The 19413-nt window shown below is 40.3% G+C and overlaps 1 protein-coding gene and 1 long non-coding RNA gene across 9 annotated transcripts; one reads left to right on the top strand and one right to left on the bottom strand.

Annotated features, from left to right (window-relative positions):
* Positions 1-20: 20 nt before the first annotated feature.
* On the bottom strand, positions 21-17505 carry agap2 (ArfGAP with GTPase domain, ankyrin repeat and PH domain 2). 8 transcript variants are annotated; one of them, XM_058409097.1, is made up of 19 exons: positions 17147-17505; positions 8776-8834; positions 8446-8533; positions 7992-8077; positions 7731-7872; positions 7495-7629; positions 7077-7198; positions 6170-6313; positions 5835-5918; positions 5243-5347; positions 4326-4503; positions 4121-4228; positions 3818-3961; positions 3486-3545; positions 3049-3197; positions 2863-2953; positions 2547-2769; positions 1695-1953; positions 21-707 (listed from the first exon to the last, which is right to left on the bottom strand). In XM_058409097.1, the coding sequence occupies exons 1-19, from the start codon at positions 17313-17315 to the stop codon at positions 501-503; spliced, it is 2553 nt and encodes an 850-aa protein (XP_058265080.1). In that variant the 5' UTR covers positions 17316-17505; the 3' UTR covers positions 21-500. The 8 variants fall into 8 exon arrangements, with proteins under 8 accessions (XP_058265080.1, XP_058265074.1, XP_058265075.1 ...); XM_058409091.1 differs by lacking the exon at positions 17147-17505 and adding an exon at positions 10882-12785; XM_058409092.1 differs by lacking the exon at positions 17147-17505 and adding an exon at positions 10882-12784 and having other exon boundaries at positions 3818-3958.
* LOC131365510 (uncharacterized) lies at positions 3844-4501 on the top strand. Its single transcript, XR_009206696.1, has 3 exons — positions 3844-3994; positions 4199-4273; positions 4366-4501. It is a non-coding gene; the product is annotated as an uncharacterized LOC131365510 (long non-coding RNA).
* Positions 17506-19413: the final 1908 nt, after the last annotated feature.

Consider the following 19413-nt stretch of genomic DNA (forward strand, 5'->3'; position numbering starts at 1 on the left):
AAAAAAAAAAAAAAAAAAAGTTTAAAGATTTAAGTTTATTTATTCTAGTATTTAGAAACGGTGCACAATGACAAATACTATCCTTTTCCCATACAAACACAGTGGCCTCATGTATGTTGCTTATGAGGAACAGTTTTATGAGTCATACAGTAATGTTGAATCCACAGATTGCTTGTCGAAGCTCTCTAGGCTACATTTGTCTTTGTAATAGATATATAATGAGCATGTATAATATTGCTTTTGAGTCGTTCAAACAGTGTCTGTATTTGATCTGAAGCTGGCTTGATAATTTTATTTCAGACATTGACAAGTACGTTTTTTTGCCTTCTCTGAGGAACCTAAATGGACGTATATGAATGAGGACAGACCAAAACATCCACAGAGAGAGAGAGAGAGAGAGAGAGACGTACGTAGCATTTTAACAAAATGAAATAAAAACTGTTCGTTTCTTTCCCCCAGAATGGAAGAATCTTTGTCTGTCCATGAAGTTTTTTTCCAAGTTATGTGACCCTTCTCCTGGAATTGTTACGTCCAAGACTTGTGATGCTACTTTTGCGGGAGAGAATGGGAGTAGGTGCAGTGGGTGAGGTTTCACTGGGGCAGCCATGTTGGCGAAGGATTTCCACACACTCTTGGCTCCCAGCCTGTTGAGCAAGCGTTAAAGCTGTTTGGCCTTGAGGATTCTTCGCTTTCACATCACTACCATACTACAGAAAGAAACAGACAAAAAACAAAAGCAATTAAAAACCCATCATTCGAAAAGGCACCGGAGTTTAATCAGCTGTGTATCATGCTATAAGAAATTTTACAGTCTCAAGGAACCAATAATATATGAATGTAAATGTTTTTTTTTTGCTTAAAAGTAGTTTCTTTGCTGTAAGAATGAGCCTAAAAGAAAAAATATTACAATAGGTTTGATATTGTTTTCATGTTTTGAGTGGATATTTATTATATCACTCCGCAGTTGAATTCTCAAATCTGATTAGTCAGCAGCAACTCATAATCACACTCTCCGGTGTTTATAATAATTTATAATCACACCCTTCGGTTTCACCCAAATGACGATGGGTTCCCTTTTGTGTCTGGTTCCTCTCAAGGTTTCTTCCTCATATCATCTAAGGGAGTTTTTTCTTGCCACAGTCGCCTCAGGCTTGCTCACTAGGGATGATTTTGTCTAACATCTAGGACTCTGTTTCTTATGTTCTGCAATGCTGCTTTGAAACAATGTCTTAATGGAAATTGTGTGGCTGACACTTCACATAAAAACAGATCTGCAACATGTCTTTATGCATTTTTTGAGTCAGAGATTAAAAGGTTACATGCATTTTCCAGAGAGGTAAAAAACAAAAAAAGGAGATCGGTGGGGTTTCTATCTGTTTCTATCTCTTTATAACTTGTAACTTGTCTCTCATGTTCCATAACATGAAAAAATAATGAAGGCTGATGTGTTGTTTTTCAATAAATAAACAGTGATTGTTCTCAGATTGCTGCGTTATAAGAGGAAAAATACATTAGGATATGCTTTTATATCCTATAAAAATGCTGCATCATACCAAGCCTTTATTGATTATTTTCCTATAACATGTTCCGTGGTGTTTGTCTCTTTAAGTTACTAATGTAACAATCAGCAGCTGTTATTGCCCCTGGGCTGTATTTTTATTATCAGTGTATCCCTACTGTCTGTCAACTCTTACCCAGACTAGGAGCTGAGTCATGACCACTTCTCCAAGCTGGCAGGCTGCATGCAAGGGGCTCTGAGGCTCCACTGGAACATTGAGCTGCTCCTTGGTGCTGTGGGCCAAGAGCAGCAGGAGCATGGGAAGATCTTTGTTGGTGACGGCACCGAGGAGCTGCGATGATGTCACCTCACCTGGGCTCTCGTCCTGAGTTGGCAAGGGTGCCACAAACAACTTCTGCTCATATTTAGCCCGGATCCAAGACTCCCTCTGCTCTCTGGGTTGAATGCCAAAAAAAGGCACAGGGAAAGGATGTTATTCTGGGAAGACCGTAAGTGTTTGTACAGCCTCTGTAGATTTCCCTTTTCTTTTTCTTTTTCTTTTTAAGCAACAGTAGATGGCAGTGAGTCTTTTTGTCTGTTACGGAACTAAATCCACTCAGATGTGTTCAACATATGTTACTGTGTGAGTGTTTGAGTATTAATAATGATTGTAAAAATCAAGTATTCCTCTTCCAATTAGCTTGCATTATAGATGCTGACTGAAAGGTAGGTTTGTTTTTGCTTTTACATTATACTCACCAGTGAGGCTTTTGATATGAGAAAGCTTACCACAATGTGACATGGGTTTGTGAATGAATTCATTGAACAAATTGTTGTTGACAAATCATTTGCACTTTGTACTGCAAACTGTAATTCCCACAAGACCAACATTAACCTAATCAGAGTGCAATTACAGTTTTAGGTTCCCTGGGGCTTTAAAAGGATTTTGGCCTGTGTTATGAACAGCAGCAGCAGTGGAATCATTAGCAGTTAATTATTGTATCTTTAACTGTACATCCCTCTGTTTAACCCAAGAGGTCCTGCTCACCTTGTTGCTTCAGGCGTTGGTTTTTGGCGCCCTTGTGTACATTTTTCCCAAATGCTGTTGGCCATGTGGTTGCCTATTGCCATAAGCACCTTGGTGAGCTCACTAGGCCAGTTATCTAGGCCCAAGGAACGGACTCGGGACAAGTGAGTCCCAAGGTTCCTGTGAATTCCTGAGCACTCGATACAAATCAGTGCTCCCAAATTTAGACTAGCCCAGGTGGGATCTGGTGGGATAGGAAGAAGAGAGAAAAATGATCTCTAGTGTATACTAGACACATATCTCTGTGATATGGTTATAACAGTGACAAAAAACTTACATGGCGCATCACAGTCTACACACAGATCGTTTCCTTTGGCATTGCGAATGGCTTGTAGTGCCACAGCTTCACTCTGGCTACATCTCTGAGTCTGGATCACACACACACACAGACGCACTGGTCAGATCAGTATTTTCAGTCATCATGAAATTCATGATGTGGTTTGCAAATCATGGCCAAACCAACCTTATTTCTACTTTCACACAGTTGCAGAGAAGCCAGGATTTGGCTCTCAATGGCTTGCACCCAGGCATCCCTATCTTCCTGATTCTGGGTGTCAAAGTGCCAGCTCTGTCCTGTGCTTGATATGATGAAGAAGTCTGCGTTCTCCTCCTCTGTAAGGAGCAGGCAATATTTATTTACTAGAGAGGAAGTAATCGATGGAAGACACTCACTGAACCCCACAGACTAATAAATTATTTTCTCATTATAGTGACATGAGCAAAAGAGAGGAAGAGAAAGAAGGACAGAGTGAAAGATGACTGCAGTTGTGCAATCCATTTGCGGTAATCTAATGATGTGTCGTCATGACTGAGGGATGAAAAACATCAACATACATTGCAGAGCAAGAGCCAGTCACACCGAGTTCAACCATACACTTCATCCACACTGCCTCTTATTACCTGTTCTGTTAATGTTTCTCAAGCTACCAAAGCTTTTCAATTTCCACATTTTGCGCTTGGCTTGCAGTGCAAGAAATTAGCCCAGGGCAGCAGAGGACAAAGGAAGAGGGAAGGGGAAGAGAAACGGAGAGATGCAAGAGAAGACATAAGTCATAGGAAACACTTTAAATCTTCACAGACAACGAAGAGGAGGCAAAGAGAGCAGAGGACAAGCAGGGAAATTCATCAGGGTTTCAGGTAATGGAATCCTTTACAAATTAATTATCGTTGCTTGTTTTATAATCAACTGATCATATTTGGAAAGGTTATCAAGCATTTCTAGTGGAGCTCACCGTCAGCCTGGCTGGCTGCAGCATCTCCTTTGACATTCATGCTTTTCTTCCTCTTGGTCTTGGTCTTTCTGTCGGTCATGGGGGACGATGGAGTGAGGTCTTTTCCCAGAGAAGGGCTTGTAGCCCCCTCAATGCTTGATTCTGCTGGATGGAGACAAGAGATGAAACATCTAGAACGTAAGCCATTGTTAGATATTATGGACTTCAAAGAATCAGGACATGTTACATATACAGAGTTTCTACACATTGAAAAGTTCACACAGGAAATCAGTTTTTGCAGTCCATAAGAACCTCATGACATACCTAGGCTAATTGCCTTATTGGACACGGATGAAGGGCAGCGTTTGATTTTTTGTTCTGTGTCTTGAGATGACACTACAGAGCCAGCAGCCTCATCAACAGTCAGAAGAGCTGGAATACAAGACACAAGTCATGAAAAAGTAAACTAAAAAACAGGTAAAGATTTTGGTTTGAGATGATATCTAAAGAAACATCTCACATTACTTACATGAGCTTCCCCCTTCATGTGCTGGTTTGTCTTTTGTAAGGCCATTGACCCCAGGAGTAGGAGTAGTGGCTGGAGCAGGGCCAGCTGGAGGTGCTGCCCTGTGTGGATGCTTTCCTGGTACCTTTACAGTTACACGCAGCAAGTCCATCTCCTTACCATGGGTGCTCTGCCTATAGTCCTGAAAACGGCCACATACTCCAGTTGCTCTATGTGATTCAATTATTAAGATATTTATTCATGTTTTGTTTATCCAAGGTTTGGGCTAGACAATGGTAATATCAACAATAAGACAATAATATGTGATACATGCCTAAAAGGAATCAAGCTCAGATCACATATGGATTCTGTCTATGAGATTTTTGGAGTAAAATATTAATATTGGGTGCTTGGAACTAAAAGACTCTAGACTTTTAATTCTAAATTTTAAACTTCCATCATATTATTGTTACTCCTTGAAGTGATGTCAGATGATGGCCTGGCACACGGTCAACATTCCAGTTCACACCAGAGGTGCTCAGGTCAGTGCTCAGTGCAGGCCACTCAAGTTCTTACACACTATCCAAGCCATGTCTTTGTGTACTGAGAGACTGTCATGATAAAGGGTTGGGCCTTCTACTTCCAGTGAAGGGAACTCTTAAAACTATAGCTTACATAGACATTCTAGATAATTGTGTCCTTTCAGATTTGTGGCAACGGTTTGGGGAAAACTAACTTATGGGTGTGACTGTCAGGTGTCCACGTACTCTGCTATATAGTATCTGTATTGCTTAGCAATAACTTCCAATATTTCATGTAATCTATAATTCCTATACCATCAGATATAAAAGCTAAGTCATGATTTCCAAGGTAGCTCAGAAGACTGCTGTTTTACTACTCCGGTTTCCTTCTGTCCATTAGCACAAGACAGTGGTTCTCACATTGATGTTTGAATGATATGTGAGAATGCCGTTGTTGGTAAGTGTGACAAGCTTCTTCTTCCATTCCTTGTTCAGAGAACGTTCACTGCGTTTCCATAATGTGCCCTGCCATACAAAACACACGTCAGCATTATTCAGTCAATATTGGTAAGTGATCCAGAGCCACAAACAAATTAGTTACAATTTAATTGAAATACTGAGCTGGCAACAAATTTATTTCGGGAATTATGTGTACCTACATGTCCAAACAATTGCATATTTTATAAATAAATTTTATTATATCACTCAGTATTTGCACAATTTTTTATGAGGTCAGGTTCATGTAACAGGCAATTTCAACTTACTGTAGATAATTCTCAAAAAATAAATTCTTAAAAGTGTTTGTGCCCCAGTCTTAAATAATGTTACCTAGAATCATTGTATCAAAATTAATAAGTCCTTGGTAGTCTATCAGGCATTTAGGCTCTACTATATATTACTTTTTGGAAAACAGTAAAACTTTTCTTGAATTATTTTATATTTCCCTTTCTCCTAGTTAGTGTAAAGAATTTAGAATTAAGTCATTGATGACCAGCGATGATTTCACTTGTACCTGTCTGATAATAAGTGGTTTGCTGCCTCCTGCATCAGCTCTGCTGTCCGGAGTCTTCTTCTCACTATCGCTCCCACGGCGGTTCTACAATGGCAGGCATGTGAGATGAAGCATTGACAAGGCACAACAATACAGATAGACAGAGACAAAATATGGGATGAGGTGAGAGATGAGGTGAGTGACAGAGTGGACCTTCACTGTTATGCTTAAGTCATTAAGCCTCTGATGGTTCTCCCCTTATGCATATCAGTAATTGCTTGTGCTCTCCAGCAATCACTCTTCTATATTCAGTTGAATGTGTTGGAGTTTTAGGCTACTGAGACTGTAGAACTAACCGTGAACAAGGAGGTCCGGCGGCGTGGTACATTTCGCTGAGAGCCTCCCTCTCCTCCTACCACTCCCCGTATTTCTCTGTGACTTATCACAGGGGTGGTGGGCAAAGAGGTGGAACAATCACTACTCTGACCCCCATTACTGGCCTGAGGGGGGGGGGGGGGCACAGAGAGAGAGACAGAAAAGAGAGAGGGATGTTACATGGAACAGATACAGAATGAGGGGATTGAGCAGACAAACACACACAGAGAGAATGGGGCCATTCAAAATGCTGACATTGTGAAAAAAAAATCTCCCATTTCGACAGATTTTTACCTCATAAAAACTTGCATTTGTGATAATTAATGATTTTCACAGTAGAAATGAATGGAAGACATGAATGAATGGATGTTTCTCCTTGCCTGGATAATCTAGCTGTGGAGATGGGGATGTTTGTCCGCATAGCACAGTTTTGTGTATACAGTTTAATGATGTTCTGCATGGCCCTTTTAAAATTTATAAGCTAATCCTAGTGTATGTCACATCTCAGAGTTAGCCTGAATTTTCTTAAGTAGAAATGTCAGAAACGTTTTTTTAAATGATATATATATATATATATATATAAGAATAATAAATGCACTCCTCACTCAGGCAGATATTGTAAAAGAAATATAAGCTTAAAATAAGTCATGGTCAGAATCGTGCCTAACTGAGACATACCTCTGTTTTAGACAAGCTATGCCCACATGTGCAACGACACAGCTGCCTGAATAGCACTGTCTGTAGTTACATCTGAGGCCTATGTGTGCATAACTCAGCCCTTTACAAAGTCTGTACAAATGACTCTGTACCCACATCAAAACCGTGCAGTGACAGAGTCTAACATAAATACACGTGTTCAGAAAATGTCTAACAGTTGTGTGATAGTACCTGTGCCAATAATGGAGCAGACACAGGCGTGGAGGCTCCAGAGTGACTGGGGGAGTTGGGTAGGGACTTGCAGGATGCTAGAAGGCTGGCTTGCTTCTTACCTGCTACTATCTTCTGGCACACTGTGTGGCAAATGGTTTGATTAGTAAATCAAAAATAGCAGTATGATATGAAAGTAATGCAGATCTAAAAAGGACCAGGGATCGATTAAATCTCAGCTCAGCCCACTCAAGGGATGGCTTTATAAGCCAGATAAATGGAAGCCCATTGAATTCATTTCAACAGAGATCTTTCAAACAGGCGATCTATTTAAATGATTTTCCTTAAGTAATTGTGTGTGTCTTCCAAAATCCTGAAGGTGAAATTTAATTGGTACGAGCCCCAGTGTTTTATTTCACTACTCTGACAAGATCCTAACCTTCAGTGAAGACTCGGTCCACATTCAGTCCATACGTGGCACAGGTCTCATAATAGGTGGAACGTCGCACATCTGTACAAAGCTGTTGTACCCGCTTATCCTCAATGACACGAACATTAGTGCTGCTAATCTTATCTGGATAGAAAAGCACATTGACACGTTGACAGTTAAGTACCTCAGAGCTTCTTCTTGTCCATATTACAGTGTCCGTATGCTAAGGTTTTGAAATCCTGTACCTTGTGTGCCCACTACTATGAGGGGGATGTCTGCAGTGTTGCGGTGGACTCCCAGTTCACTGAAGTTCTTGTACACATCTTGGAAACTGGCTTCATTTTCCAGGCTAAACACTAAAATAACTGCATCTACCCAGTTGCTGAACTAAAATTCAATATTTGAAAATTACACAGGAAGATATATGAGTACATGAGCTAGAGCGCACATAAAATGATTATTTGGAGACAGTTTGCTTAAAGCATACACAAGAAAACACATGAAACCTGTGCACTGGGAAGGTCGGATTCCTCTCGGATCAATAACAAGTGACTCTGACCGTCAACCAACACCTCTTTCTTATGTCTCCCACCTGAAAGGGGACAACAGAGAAACCACCAGTTTTTAGAATTGTGGGTAATGGTGTCAGTTTTTAAAAGATTTGCTGGTTCCTTGAAGCGGCATTCGCTCCTATACAGGCACTGTTATGAGCTGAATAGAGGTACTAGCATGTTGTTATATGTTTTTAGAGCCAGTTTTAAAGAGGTTAAAACAACCACTAGAAATTGACCTACTTGCAGCATAAACTATAAATCCTGTAAAGAATGACCCATACTGAATAATAAACCAATAGAGCAGAAAAGCAAAAAATCAAATCTAACCATAGCTTACTACAGCTGGTTTCATGTGCATTTTCTTTATGTAATCAGTAAGTTGAGAGACCAATCAGTACGTTCTTACCTTCATGTGACTCATGGGGAAAATAACTTCCTGTGATAAACCTGTTTACTAGGGCTGACTTTCCACTCCGTATGCTACCCAGCACCCCCTGTATAAGGCAAAACTTATATCAGTTGAGAATGTTCATTTGGAACAAAAAGACAATTAAAATTCTAATTTAAAATGATCAGTGATAATCATTTATCAGTATCAGAGGCATGAAGCAAAAATATTTTCTTGCTTGATAAATTTGACCTATCTTTGAGTTTCTTTTTAAAGATCCTAGTTTTAGTCTTTAAGATGTTTGAACACGAGAATACCACATAAACAACAATTATAAAGTCATCTTACCAGTCTCAGCTCTGGTATAGAACGATTTAAGGTCCATTCCTGACTTTTAGCCAAGGAAGCTGCAGACAGAATAAAAGATATAGACACTGAAACATACTGAAAATAATAAGTGGCAAAATGCTCGAAGTTAGAAATGGCAGGATGTCTCAGTGTACTGAAACCACAATGCATCATATCTTGAGCAACTGTGCTTCAGACGTATATATTGTGTCTCTCGGTAAAATTCTGTCTGACACAATTAAGCAAAAAAATCGAATTTTCTGTTAATTACAATTTTCTGTCAATTACAGTGTAAAAATGAAGAACAAATCATGTGACTGGATTTCATTTAAATCAACAGTTTTCTCTAAACTTGCATAATTTTTAAATTATTTTTGCAATTGTAAAAAAAACAAACAAAAAAAAAACACTAAGCAAAAGACAAAATCATTTTTGGCTGTTTGGCCAGATGAGTAACAGTTTTCAGCCTACAGGTACTCTTTCTCTGTCTCTCTCCCTTTTTCTGTGAAGACTGGCACAGCCCCAGCTGTTTCACTGTCACCAGTGACTGATGGAGAAATCTGCTGTCTTCTTTGTGATCATCTCATCCATGACTGCCCAGCTGTGGCTTGCTTTGGATGTGTAAAGGGGTAACTGAGATGCTTTTTTGTCTCATGGCACTATCATTTGTAACTTACACAGCAAGTGAGGTGATACGCCTTCAAGCCTTTATGTACTGTCTGGTCTCTACTCATTGGCCAAACGTGGAGATAAAGAGAGGTTACTAAACCCACTATCCACCACTTCCTGTCTGAAACACCAGTCCTTTACATAAAGAGAATGTCCTCTCCTCAAACACCCCCCCCTTAAAATCAGTGTGGTTCTATGAGGGCATTATGAGACAGGGCCAGACAGTAAGACCCTTATGCAGATACCAAGCCCTCTATATACAGCCGTGTATCCGGAGCGCCTGGATGAAAAAAGAATGCTCTATGTGTCACATTCTAAAGCCTGCATGTTTTATTTCCTCTCTTTTTTGGAAGCTTTTCAAAAGACTCCCTTGCCACACACACACACACACACACACCCATACAACCCCGCTCTTTCTCATTCATTGGGCTGGGGACTCTCTCAGTGGCATCATGCAGCCATACAACAGGCAGCTCCATCTGCCTGTTGCCATGACAACCCCACCTCCAGCTGCTCTGTCAGCTTGCCTGGAGGACACATACGTAAATATTTTTGTGCGCGCATGCGTTGAGTTTACACACAGACACACACTTACACACACATATCAGTGCACACAGTTCAAGGACCACACACACAACACAGACACATCTTTACTGACAGATTACTGAGCCGTATTTATGGATTTAAGGATAGCAGTCAAATTCTTTGTTCTTATGTGGCATGGTCTTATGTAAAAACAATTTGGGAAAAGTTGAGGCATTTGAAAAAGTCTGGTTAATTGATTTTAACGAATTTAACTAATACTCTAAAACAGCTCAAAGTATATAATTGTTTGAAATAGGCATATGTTTTATAGTCCTGTTTCAGCAGTATGATATATTATTATATTTGGTATGAGAACAGGCATGGGTGGAATATCAAAGATGGGATTAGGACATGTTAGTCTTGTAATTGCACCGGCTTTAGCATATGTGTTCTTAAATTCAACTGCCATTCCAATTGTTCTGAGTCAGACACAAGGACAGTGGGGAAGGCTATAATGTAGAAAAGACAGAGATGTCTTATACTACTGCCACAGCAGTGGCAGACTTTACTACAAGTAACACTTACATTTCTTAAACATGAGCAATTTCCTGTTTCATAAGTTCAAAGACAAATTGCTTCAGATATTGTATTTTCTGCAGTTGTTAAATATAGTAGGTCAAAATAAATTTTGGTGGGTTTTGCCCATACTTCTGTGGTGGGTTTTGCCCATATCTGTGATATGGAAAAACCAAATTGTCCTGTTATCATAGGGAAAGCCAGAGTGGAAATATGGAAGCCTTTCATTAGATGCGTTCCGCAAGCATAAAGTATGCTGTGTTTATGCGTGCACATAGTTTGATAGATTTGCTAGAGTTGAAATCATTAATGGATGTGGAGGTGGTGTTTTCCTACCTTCATCCTCACTGGACTCTCTCTGTGAGGAGCTAGGAACTTGGGGTACCATACCAGCGCTGGATGGAACTTGAGTGCTCTTGGTAAAAATGCCACTAATAAATCTGAACATTTTGCGGTCACGTGTTGAGGTCCCCTGCAACTGACCTGTCCTGATGTCTGATGTCATTTGACCACCTTTTCCTTTCAGAAGGTCCTCAGACAGGCAGTTCAGGTCACTGTTGTCCAGGGTACGACTCTTCCCTTTGCGCTGGGGCTTGGAGACTACAGTGACAGGAGCTGGAAGAGATGTAGACCCTGACTTCAGTCTCTCTGCTCTTGGGCTTTGGGTCCGCATGGCAATCACAGCTTCTGTAGACATTTTAACCCGAGTGCCTCCTTTCTGATTTTCCTCATTGGGTTTGGCCTCACACACAGCCCAGGAGGCTCTAAATGAGCTGGGAGCAGGGCTGGCAGGGGACTGAATCCTGGTCCTGCTGTCTTTACGGTCCAGGCTCTTAGAGGAAGCATGGACGCTGTCTCTGGCCTCCCTTAATTCACGACTACTAAGGGCACCACTGTGTGTCTTTAGAAGGGAAACGGGACGCTTGTTAACACGTCCTACACCATCACTTGTGGCTGGGGGTTGGGTTGGTTCAGCTGCATCCTTGGATATAGATGCCTGAGATGCTCCTGTGGCTTCTCTTGCCCCACCGTTTTCTGCAGTGGATGAGGTTATTGATTTTTGCCCGTCACTGGGTTGTGCACCATCTGTAAAAAGTGCTTTATGGTCTCTGGGGCTTGGAAGTATTTCCTGTCCTGTTTTGAGCAGGGTACCTTTCCTTGGTTCTGGTCCAGTGACCTCCTCTTGTTTCTGTTGTTTCAGATCCATGTCGCTTGAGTCTGCATTTGAAGATAGTTGTTTTCCTCCATCCTGACTTGTTGCCCCCTCCACACTTTGCATGGCCTTTTCCATCCCATGATCCTCAGATGTCTCCACCTTCACCAAGGTTAGGGAGATGAGGTAGGTGGTTTTATGCTGCGATACACCAGTTTGCTCCATGAGGTCCAAGTTAGGTAGACAGATAGACACAGACATAGATTAAACTGATCTATGGTGATCAGATATTTTGTTTCGATCCCAACTGACAAAAAGATTGAAAGACATTTTGATGAACATTAGAGGAGGAGAGAGGATGGTTTGAATTCTGGTTTCTTCCTGTGGACTAGACTAGATTGCTACTTGTGTCCTTTGTGCTCATTAGCTTAAGTGATAGTCTTCCACATGTCTTAAAGCCTCAGAATCGTCATTTCCCGCTGACTGGGATTGTTCTTCAGTTTGAGCACACTGGAACACTGCAACCACAACCTTCCTAACCTTCTAGCAGATTACACATGGACATCTAATATGATGGCCAGGAAAATTACATCGTGTTTTTGCCTGTAGATTAAGGCATGCTGTTCACAGCCATACACCACAGTGTGGATGTTACCAGACAGACAGAAGAGATAAAGAGAGGTAAAGCATGCAAGACGACTACCTGACACATGGATCAGAGAGAAGCTTAAGGTAAATCCAGAGAGAACAATTCCAGGCTTTCAACAGACAGTCTATCCATTACGCTTCCTGTGATCTGTGATTTCCGCCATGCACTTCAGGCAGCATGGATATTAATACAGCAGACTTCAGTGTCAAGTACCTGGTGCACAAAATAAACGTGCATCCTTGGGGTCCTTGTTGCAGAAAAACTTCACCGTAGGTACAAGTCATAGATCAGTCATCTGCCTCGAGTACAGGAATTCCTCAAATCCCCTGTGCTAGATGCTTTTCATAGTGCACATACTCCACAGATCAGAGCTGGAAAACCTCGCTCCTCTCTCCATCTCTCTCCTCTCCTTCTGCCTGCCTGCCCTTGTCAACAGTCAGACAGCGCACAGCCTCTGCTTTCCACAGAAATTCCCCCCTCCCTGTCTTTCTCTCTCTTCCTCCCTCCCTTCATCCTCTACCCCTCTCTCTGTCTCTCTCTCTCTCTCTCTCTCTCTCTATCATTGGAAAAAGGGATAGGCGATGATGTGCTGTGGGAAGAGGCGGGCACAGGAAAGCCAATAAAATGCTCGTGAAGCAAAGGGGTGGAGTCAGGGGAAAACTAATCAGCAAATGAGGAAGAAAAAATATATAAGAGCAGCTAATCAAGACAGCAAAATCAGTATTATGTCTTCTTCTTTTTTTATATATACAAACAGCAGCACTGTGCTTCAATTATCAGTGAGCGTAGCATGCAAACGTGGTATCCAATCACCACCCCCCTCCCAGACGCTGAGGCAGCCTGTTACCAAGGTATTCTGGAGCATAAACTCCTCCTCCTTATACCAGCTCTGTCTAGTCTCTCTATTTAATCTGTATCATCGGCCCTATCTGGTCTCTTCAGTCTTTTTTATGACACCTACTGCTAGCTTCTTTTAAAGAGTGCCTGCCGTTGAATGACCACTTGGTGGTTTATTTAAGGATAATCATTACCGCCTCAATTCATCAGCATTTTCAGTATCGATTCAACACTTAAGAAAAATGCAGTGGATTACAGTGGGTTCTTTATGGTACCTTTGTACCTGACCCTCTGCATTATTAATGCACTTTTCTGAAAGAAAAAAAAAAAAATTAGCAAATGTTGTAGAGAGAGTATGGATCTAGACAGAAGTGAACATTTATTGTTATTAAACAGTCATATACGACATATATGAAAACATTCTTATATATTTTATGTCCACTACAACAGTCACAAATCAGTAAACAATACTACTGATTTAACATAGGAGGGCAAAAGTTATAATACTGTCAGGAGGACATTAGTAACAGTATTTTCTAATCAGAAATGTCTTAATGTGCTCAGAAGACCTCTAGAGTATCGGACAGCCGCTTTCTCACTGTAAAGCTCCATTCAGACTTGGTTTTAACATCCTTCTCGAGTAACAGATAATGCTAATTGAACGAGGTCAGGTACATTTGTCATTATCACTCAGACCAGTGAATACATATGGCCATGTTACATTTGTAATGTGTCTCAACACATCCTCAACAGTGACAAACAACTGCATAGTCACTACTGTTGCCAGGTTGATTGTTTACATGGATCGGAGGTACTTTTATCTGTTCAGCCACGCTCTTGATACACATAACTGATTGCCTTTTTGTGAATGGCTTTAATTGTTTGTGTATATTGCATTGCATTATGCAAATTAATACACTATATAAAAACTAAAAACCAAGCTGCGTAAATGTACTTCTTGTAATAATTCTTAAAATCTTGGTACTTTATAAGTGAGTCGGTTGGCATTTTTCCAAATGTTTTTTATTTCTTTACAAGTGATGTGTGTCGAGCGGAGACGTTTGTAGCCAGAATATTTCAAAAGATATCAGATATCAGATTCTGTATATCTCCTTGGCAGAGCATTGAAACTAAGACTACACTTTAGCAACATGTAACTCATTCTTTAGTTATTCATTTTCTTCCCTTTTCACTTGTGTGTGATTGAAAGTGCCCAAAACTGAGCACAGTGTTAGCTGAGTAATAACTGTACAAAAATGCACACAAAGGCACAGAAGACAACAGTTTAATTAGAAAATGCCATCTGATGGCTTAATACAGGCAACCCGTTTTTTAAGTTTTGGTATTGCTTTGTATTGTAGAGTCTTGTGACATCAGGATGTTTTTGGTAGGTTTGGCAACCTTGTATTACTTAACTAATAAGTTCTTCGGTGGACGTTGAAGACATATTTGAGACACGTAAAAGTACCATATGTACATGACTGTATATTTTGCATATCTAGTTGGTATAGTCTCACCAGAGAAGGATGTTAGTAAGCAGTCTGAGCAGAATCGCTCAATTTTGAGCAGGGAGTGCATAGCATGACTAAAGCCATTTTTTACATCACTTTTGTGTTGGTTTTCTCTACTTTTTACTTCTTCAATGCACAGAGTCCTTACACCGCTCCTTACACAGGATGATGACGTGGACAGTCCCAGTACACAACTTCCTGATATCACTGTCATTTTTTTTCTCTGTATTTTCTAGTCATGATTTAACAGTACACCAGATACAGAAAAAGGAACGCTAGTCATTCACACACATTAGTGTGTTCTGACGAGCAGCCTCGCTGACCATTTTGCCATAAAGTGAAAAAGAGATTGTAGTTTCTCAGCAGGCTGGTATGGCATGTAGTCTCCATTTTTTTTTACTTAAAGAAATGGGGTTGTGGTTATTTAATCACTCAGTTTTGCTACTTGCTGAGGTGTGTGTTTCATGTGTACCATTTGTTTCCTCCACCAAGTAACAGACAAGGATGGGTTCGCAGTCTTTATACATATTGAAAGCTAAACATCAGGATGCCTACAATTCAGTGATAAAACTTAGTGCCATACAGCTAAGTAATGCGCATACTGGAATTATTCATGTATTCAAGCTGTTTATGTTAATAGCTGTTATTTAGACTTGTATCAGAATCAGATCCACAGTGTCTATAAGCCTGATTTCTAACCTTACTCTCATGTTCAAACATACTATGCATTTTGCATTCTTCTAGTCCATTGTGTTTAGCAATCAACTGTAAAAATATCACATTGCTTCAATCACCCTGTCAGTCTCACAGCAATAAGCCCTATTTAAATGTGACATGGCAACACCTCTGTCTCCAGGAGTACTCTAGCACTTCTCTCCATTCATATGTTTCTTTATAAAAATATGTTTGTAGGCACTTTTTTCATGTCAGGATCTGTGGATGGTATTGAACAAGCACTTGTTTATTAGGTATTGATCATTAATAGCACACTGCTGGTGTTCAGTTCAGCAATGATTTCAGTCAGTGAAGTATGACGAGGTTGGCCACACTCCTCAAATCAAGAAAAGGTGCGTAGTTTCGTCTGTGTGCTATCTGATGCTGTTGTAAGCTAGAAAAGCAGTAATTACACACAGGAGAGGAAGTATTCAGAGAAGGAAGTGAATTATGGTGTGCAGGTCTGAACGACCAAATGAAACTCAAATTAACCATCGTCACAAGATCCCTTTGACCGCTCGACCCTTTCAAATATGTGTGCATCTGGTAATGTGCAATTGAAATGTAAATTACCCTGCCCTGTATTGGACATCCGTCTCTTGTTGAACACTACAAAGCATAAGATCAGAGTTTAAAAAAAATGTTAATTAAAGCTTTTTCATATTTTTTGTTTGTTTATTTTATTTTAAATATAGAGAGCAAGCCTGACGTGACAGCTGGTGTCTGAGATGGAGAGGAAGTGGCTTTGGGGCAACGAGACAGGAAGTGGGCCCATACAAAAACCTACAAACACTACATGTGAGAGATAATCTGGCTACACAAACCTTTTAACACTCATATCCACAAGCCTGATGAAGTATGTAGACTGAAGAAACCCATCAGTTAATAATGTAATGGATATGCATTTCGACTTGATGAGCCAGCCATAGTGAGCCTGCCATGCATACAGGAAGTGATGCAGGCGATAATGCTGCATTATCGGTACATGGTTTCTAAGAGATCACCTCACTGTATCACTGACGAGCAGACTCATTACATCGTTTTCCTCTCAACACTCTCGGCAACAGACTTAACGTCCAAAACGATTTAGGCCAAAATATTCTGGTCAACATAAACACGCCAGCTGGGTGATTGCACAAGAAAAGCAACAAAGTGAAATGAACACTATTTAAACCCTGCTTTAGTCACAGGGGGTGCCTCAGTGAACACATATGCCTTTTAAGAGTAAAGTTAAACCATTTGGAAATTGACTATACACAGGAATTTGGTACATCCTGGCTGATAAAACATAACCTGAGATTTTGAGTGTTTTTCCTGTGTAATGCGTGTCTAATTTCAGCTGAAAAACTTTTTCATTTTTAATAACACATTTTCCCATTTTTAACCTTTTTTTTTGTTGAATCACCATACATACAGAGACAAAGAAATGAATAGAATAAATAGAACTGCACAGAAACACCTGAAGCACCTACCTAAAAATGGCACAGGCAAGGTGACTTGACCCAGATACTGAAGACTCAGCATATGCTCAACTACTTTATATTGAACTCAGTGACGCTCTGTTTAGTCTGGCTTAGATTTGTGACTTGAGAAATAAGCTTTGGTCTGTCCTCTTACTTTCAACCTTAAAAGACACTCAAGGAAAGATTTGGCATCTTGTAGGAGCTAATCAGGTAGGATGTAAAATAACAGACTCCCTGTATGAATTTGATTTTTATAAGCACCTTGTGGACTCACCTTGCAGGCTTTGGATGTAAACTTTCAGTCCAGTCCTGAGCTGCTGGTCCTCGACTCTCTCCAGCTGTTTTAACAGTTTGTTGAGAGTATTCTGTACGCTTTCGTGGCGCTTTACTTCAGCCCGAATTGCATTTGAATGCGCCACCTTAGTTGAATTATGCATGTTCATTCAAGTGTGTCGGTCCAAAATGTCCAAATTTATCCCTGCAACCCACTGGCATGTTCAATTTCTCTTTCCATGTTCTCTATCGTAACCAGAAGCAGCAAGTCATTTTGACGTGAGACACGAAGTGCAGCAGAAAAGTTATTCAGCTTGCATGAATTTCCTCTGTGTGCATCTGAGTTCACTTCCTGATTTCGAACAGCCTTGCATTCTCATAGTCTGTTCTCTCACAAACAGGACTTTGCGGTGAATTCACTTCAACTGAAAGGAAAAAGGCATCAAAGGGTACTTTTTTTTCTCAGCAATTGCCCCAGAGGAGAGAATGTGCTTATTTTGCTCAAATGAATACACACTTACAGTCCAAAAAAAGGTGTATATTATCGTAGGAATTATTATTTTAGTAAGTATATCTTAAAATCTGCTCTGATGTACATGTCCACTATATTAATATTTCTGCTAATTATAAATTCACTATTACTCAAGAAGCTTATAAAGACTTTCATTACAAATGTGCTGGAGAAAAATGTGATCCGTTTGCATATAAATACACTCATCCGTTTTTTAAGTTTGTCCGTCTGGGGAAATCCTTTAAAGGTTATATTCCCTTAGAAATGGAGAAGCAGGCAGTGCAGTGGTGCAGGAGATACTGGTGCTGCCTCAAAGCCACAGAGTCCTCATTTCATTCCTGAGCTTGGGTTACTCTCTGCACAATTTTACATGTTCTCCCAACGTTTGAATACATTTCCTTCAAGTTCTCTGCTTTTCTCTCACCTCCCAAAACATACCAGTAAGTGTGTCGGCTACTCTTAGATTGCCCCCAGGTGTCGATGAGTGTGAATTTGTGTCTATGATGTTCTGCAATAGACTGGAGCCTGATCTAGAGTGTGTTCCCAGCTTGCACCCAGTGTTTCAGAGATCCACCGAAATCCTGAACCTGTCTGTTTAATAGGTGTTTCAAAGATTTTACATTTGTTTTTATCATACGCTTTGTTAATCCAGTGAGATTTTCACTCCTAAGCTCAAGAAGCATCAGAAGCATTTAAAGACGTTTTATCTAATTTTATTCAAGGTAAGAAGGTGTGCTTTTGCAGAACTATAGTTTGATCTAGACTATAACATACACTATATTGCTAAAGATTCTGAGACACCACTCCAAATCATTGAATTCCGGGGTTGTTTTTCAGGAGTTGGGCCTGGCCCCTTCGTTTTTGACCATTCCTCTAGAAGCGCATTTGTGAGGTCAGGCACTGATGTTGGAAGAAAAGGTCTGGCTCACAGTCTCTGCTCTAATTCATCCCAAAGGTGTTTTATCGGTGTTTTAAGTTCCTCTACACCAAACTCTCTCATCCATGTCTTTATGGACCTTGCTTTGTGCACTGGTGTGCAGTCATGTTGGAACAGGAAGGGGTCATCCCCAAACTGTTCCCACAAAGTTAAAAGCATGAAATTGTCCAAAATGTCTTGGTATTCTGAAGCATTAAGAATTCCCTTCACTGGAACTAAGGGGCCGAGAACAACCCCTGAAAAACAACACCTGAATGCAATGATTTAGAGGGGTGTCCCAAAACTTTTGGCAATATAGTGTATGTCCCACTGAGATTACAAACCACTGGACAATATAACTCAAATACTGTATTTTAGAAATACAGTTAGAAAGCTTGTGCATTTCAAGTTTGGTATTTTATTTGAAAATGCTTTCCTAACTTTCCCTCATCTCCTCCTCACCAACAATGGAAAAAAAGTTTGCTTACTTTTAATTTGCAACAAAAAGGTGCTGTTTCTGAGATCTATAATCATATTCTGGGTTTTTGCGATCAAACTACCTCCAAAACAAAGGCTGCTTGGAAAGGGGAACTGGGACTTCAACTTAAGGACAAGTGGTGGGATAGTGTTGTGAGTGGTTTATGTATGTCTCGTGTTGAGCTCGTACTTATCCAGTTTAAAGTCATTGACAGGGTGCATTTTCCTAAATATAGTCTGTCTCAAATTTACCCAGATGTTGAGGACAAATGTGACAGATGCTCTAACTCACAATGTCACCTGGGTCACATGTTTTTCTTCTGTCCATGACTATCAAATTTTATTTAGTTATTTCAGAACAGTG

This window comes from Hemibagrus wyckioides, linkage group LG15 (assembly GCF_019097595.1).
Source record: "Hemibagrus wyckioides isolate EC202008001 linkage group LG15, SWU_Hwy_1.0, whole genome shotgun sequence".
Classification (NCBI taxonomy): domain Eukaryota; kingdom Metazoa; phylum Chordata; class Actinopteri; order Siluriformes; family Bagridae; genus Hemibagrus; species Hemibagrus wyckioides.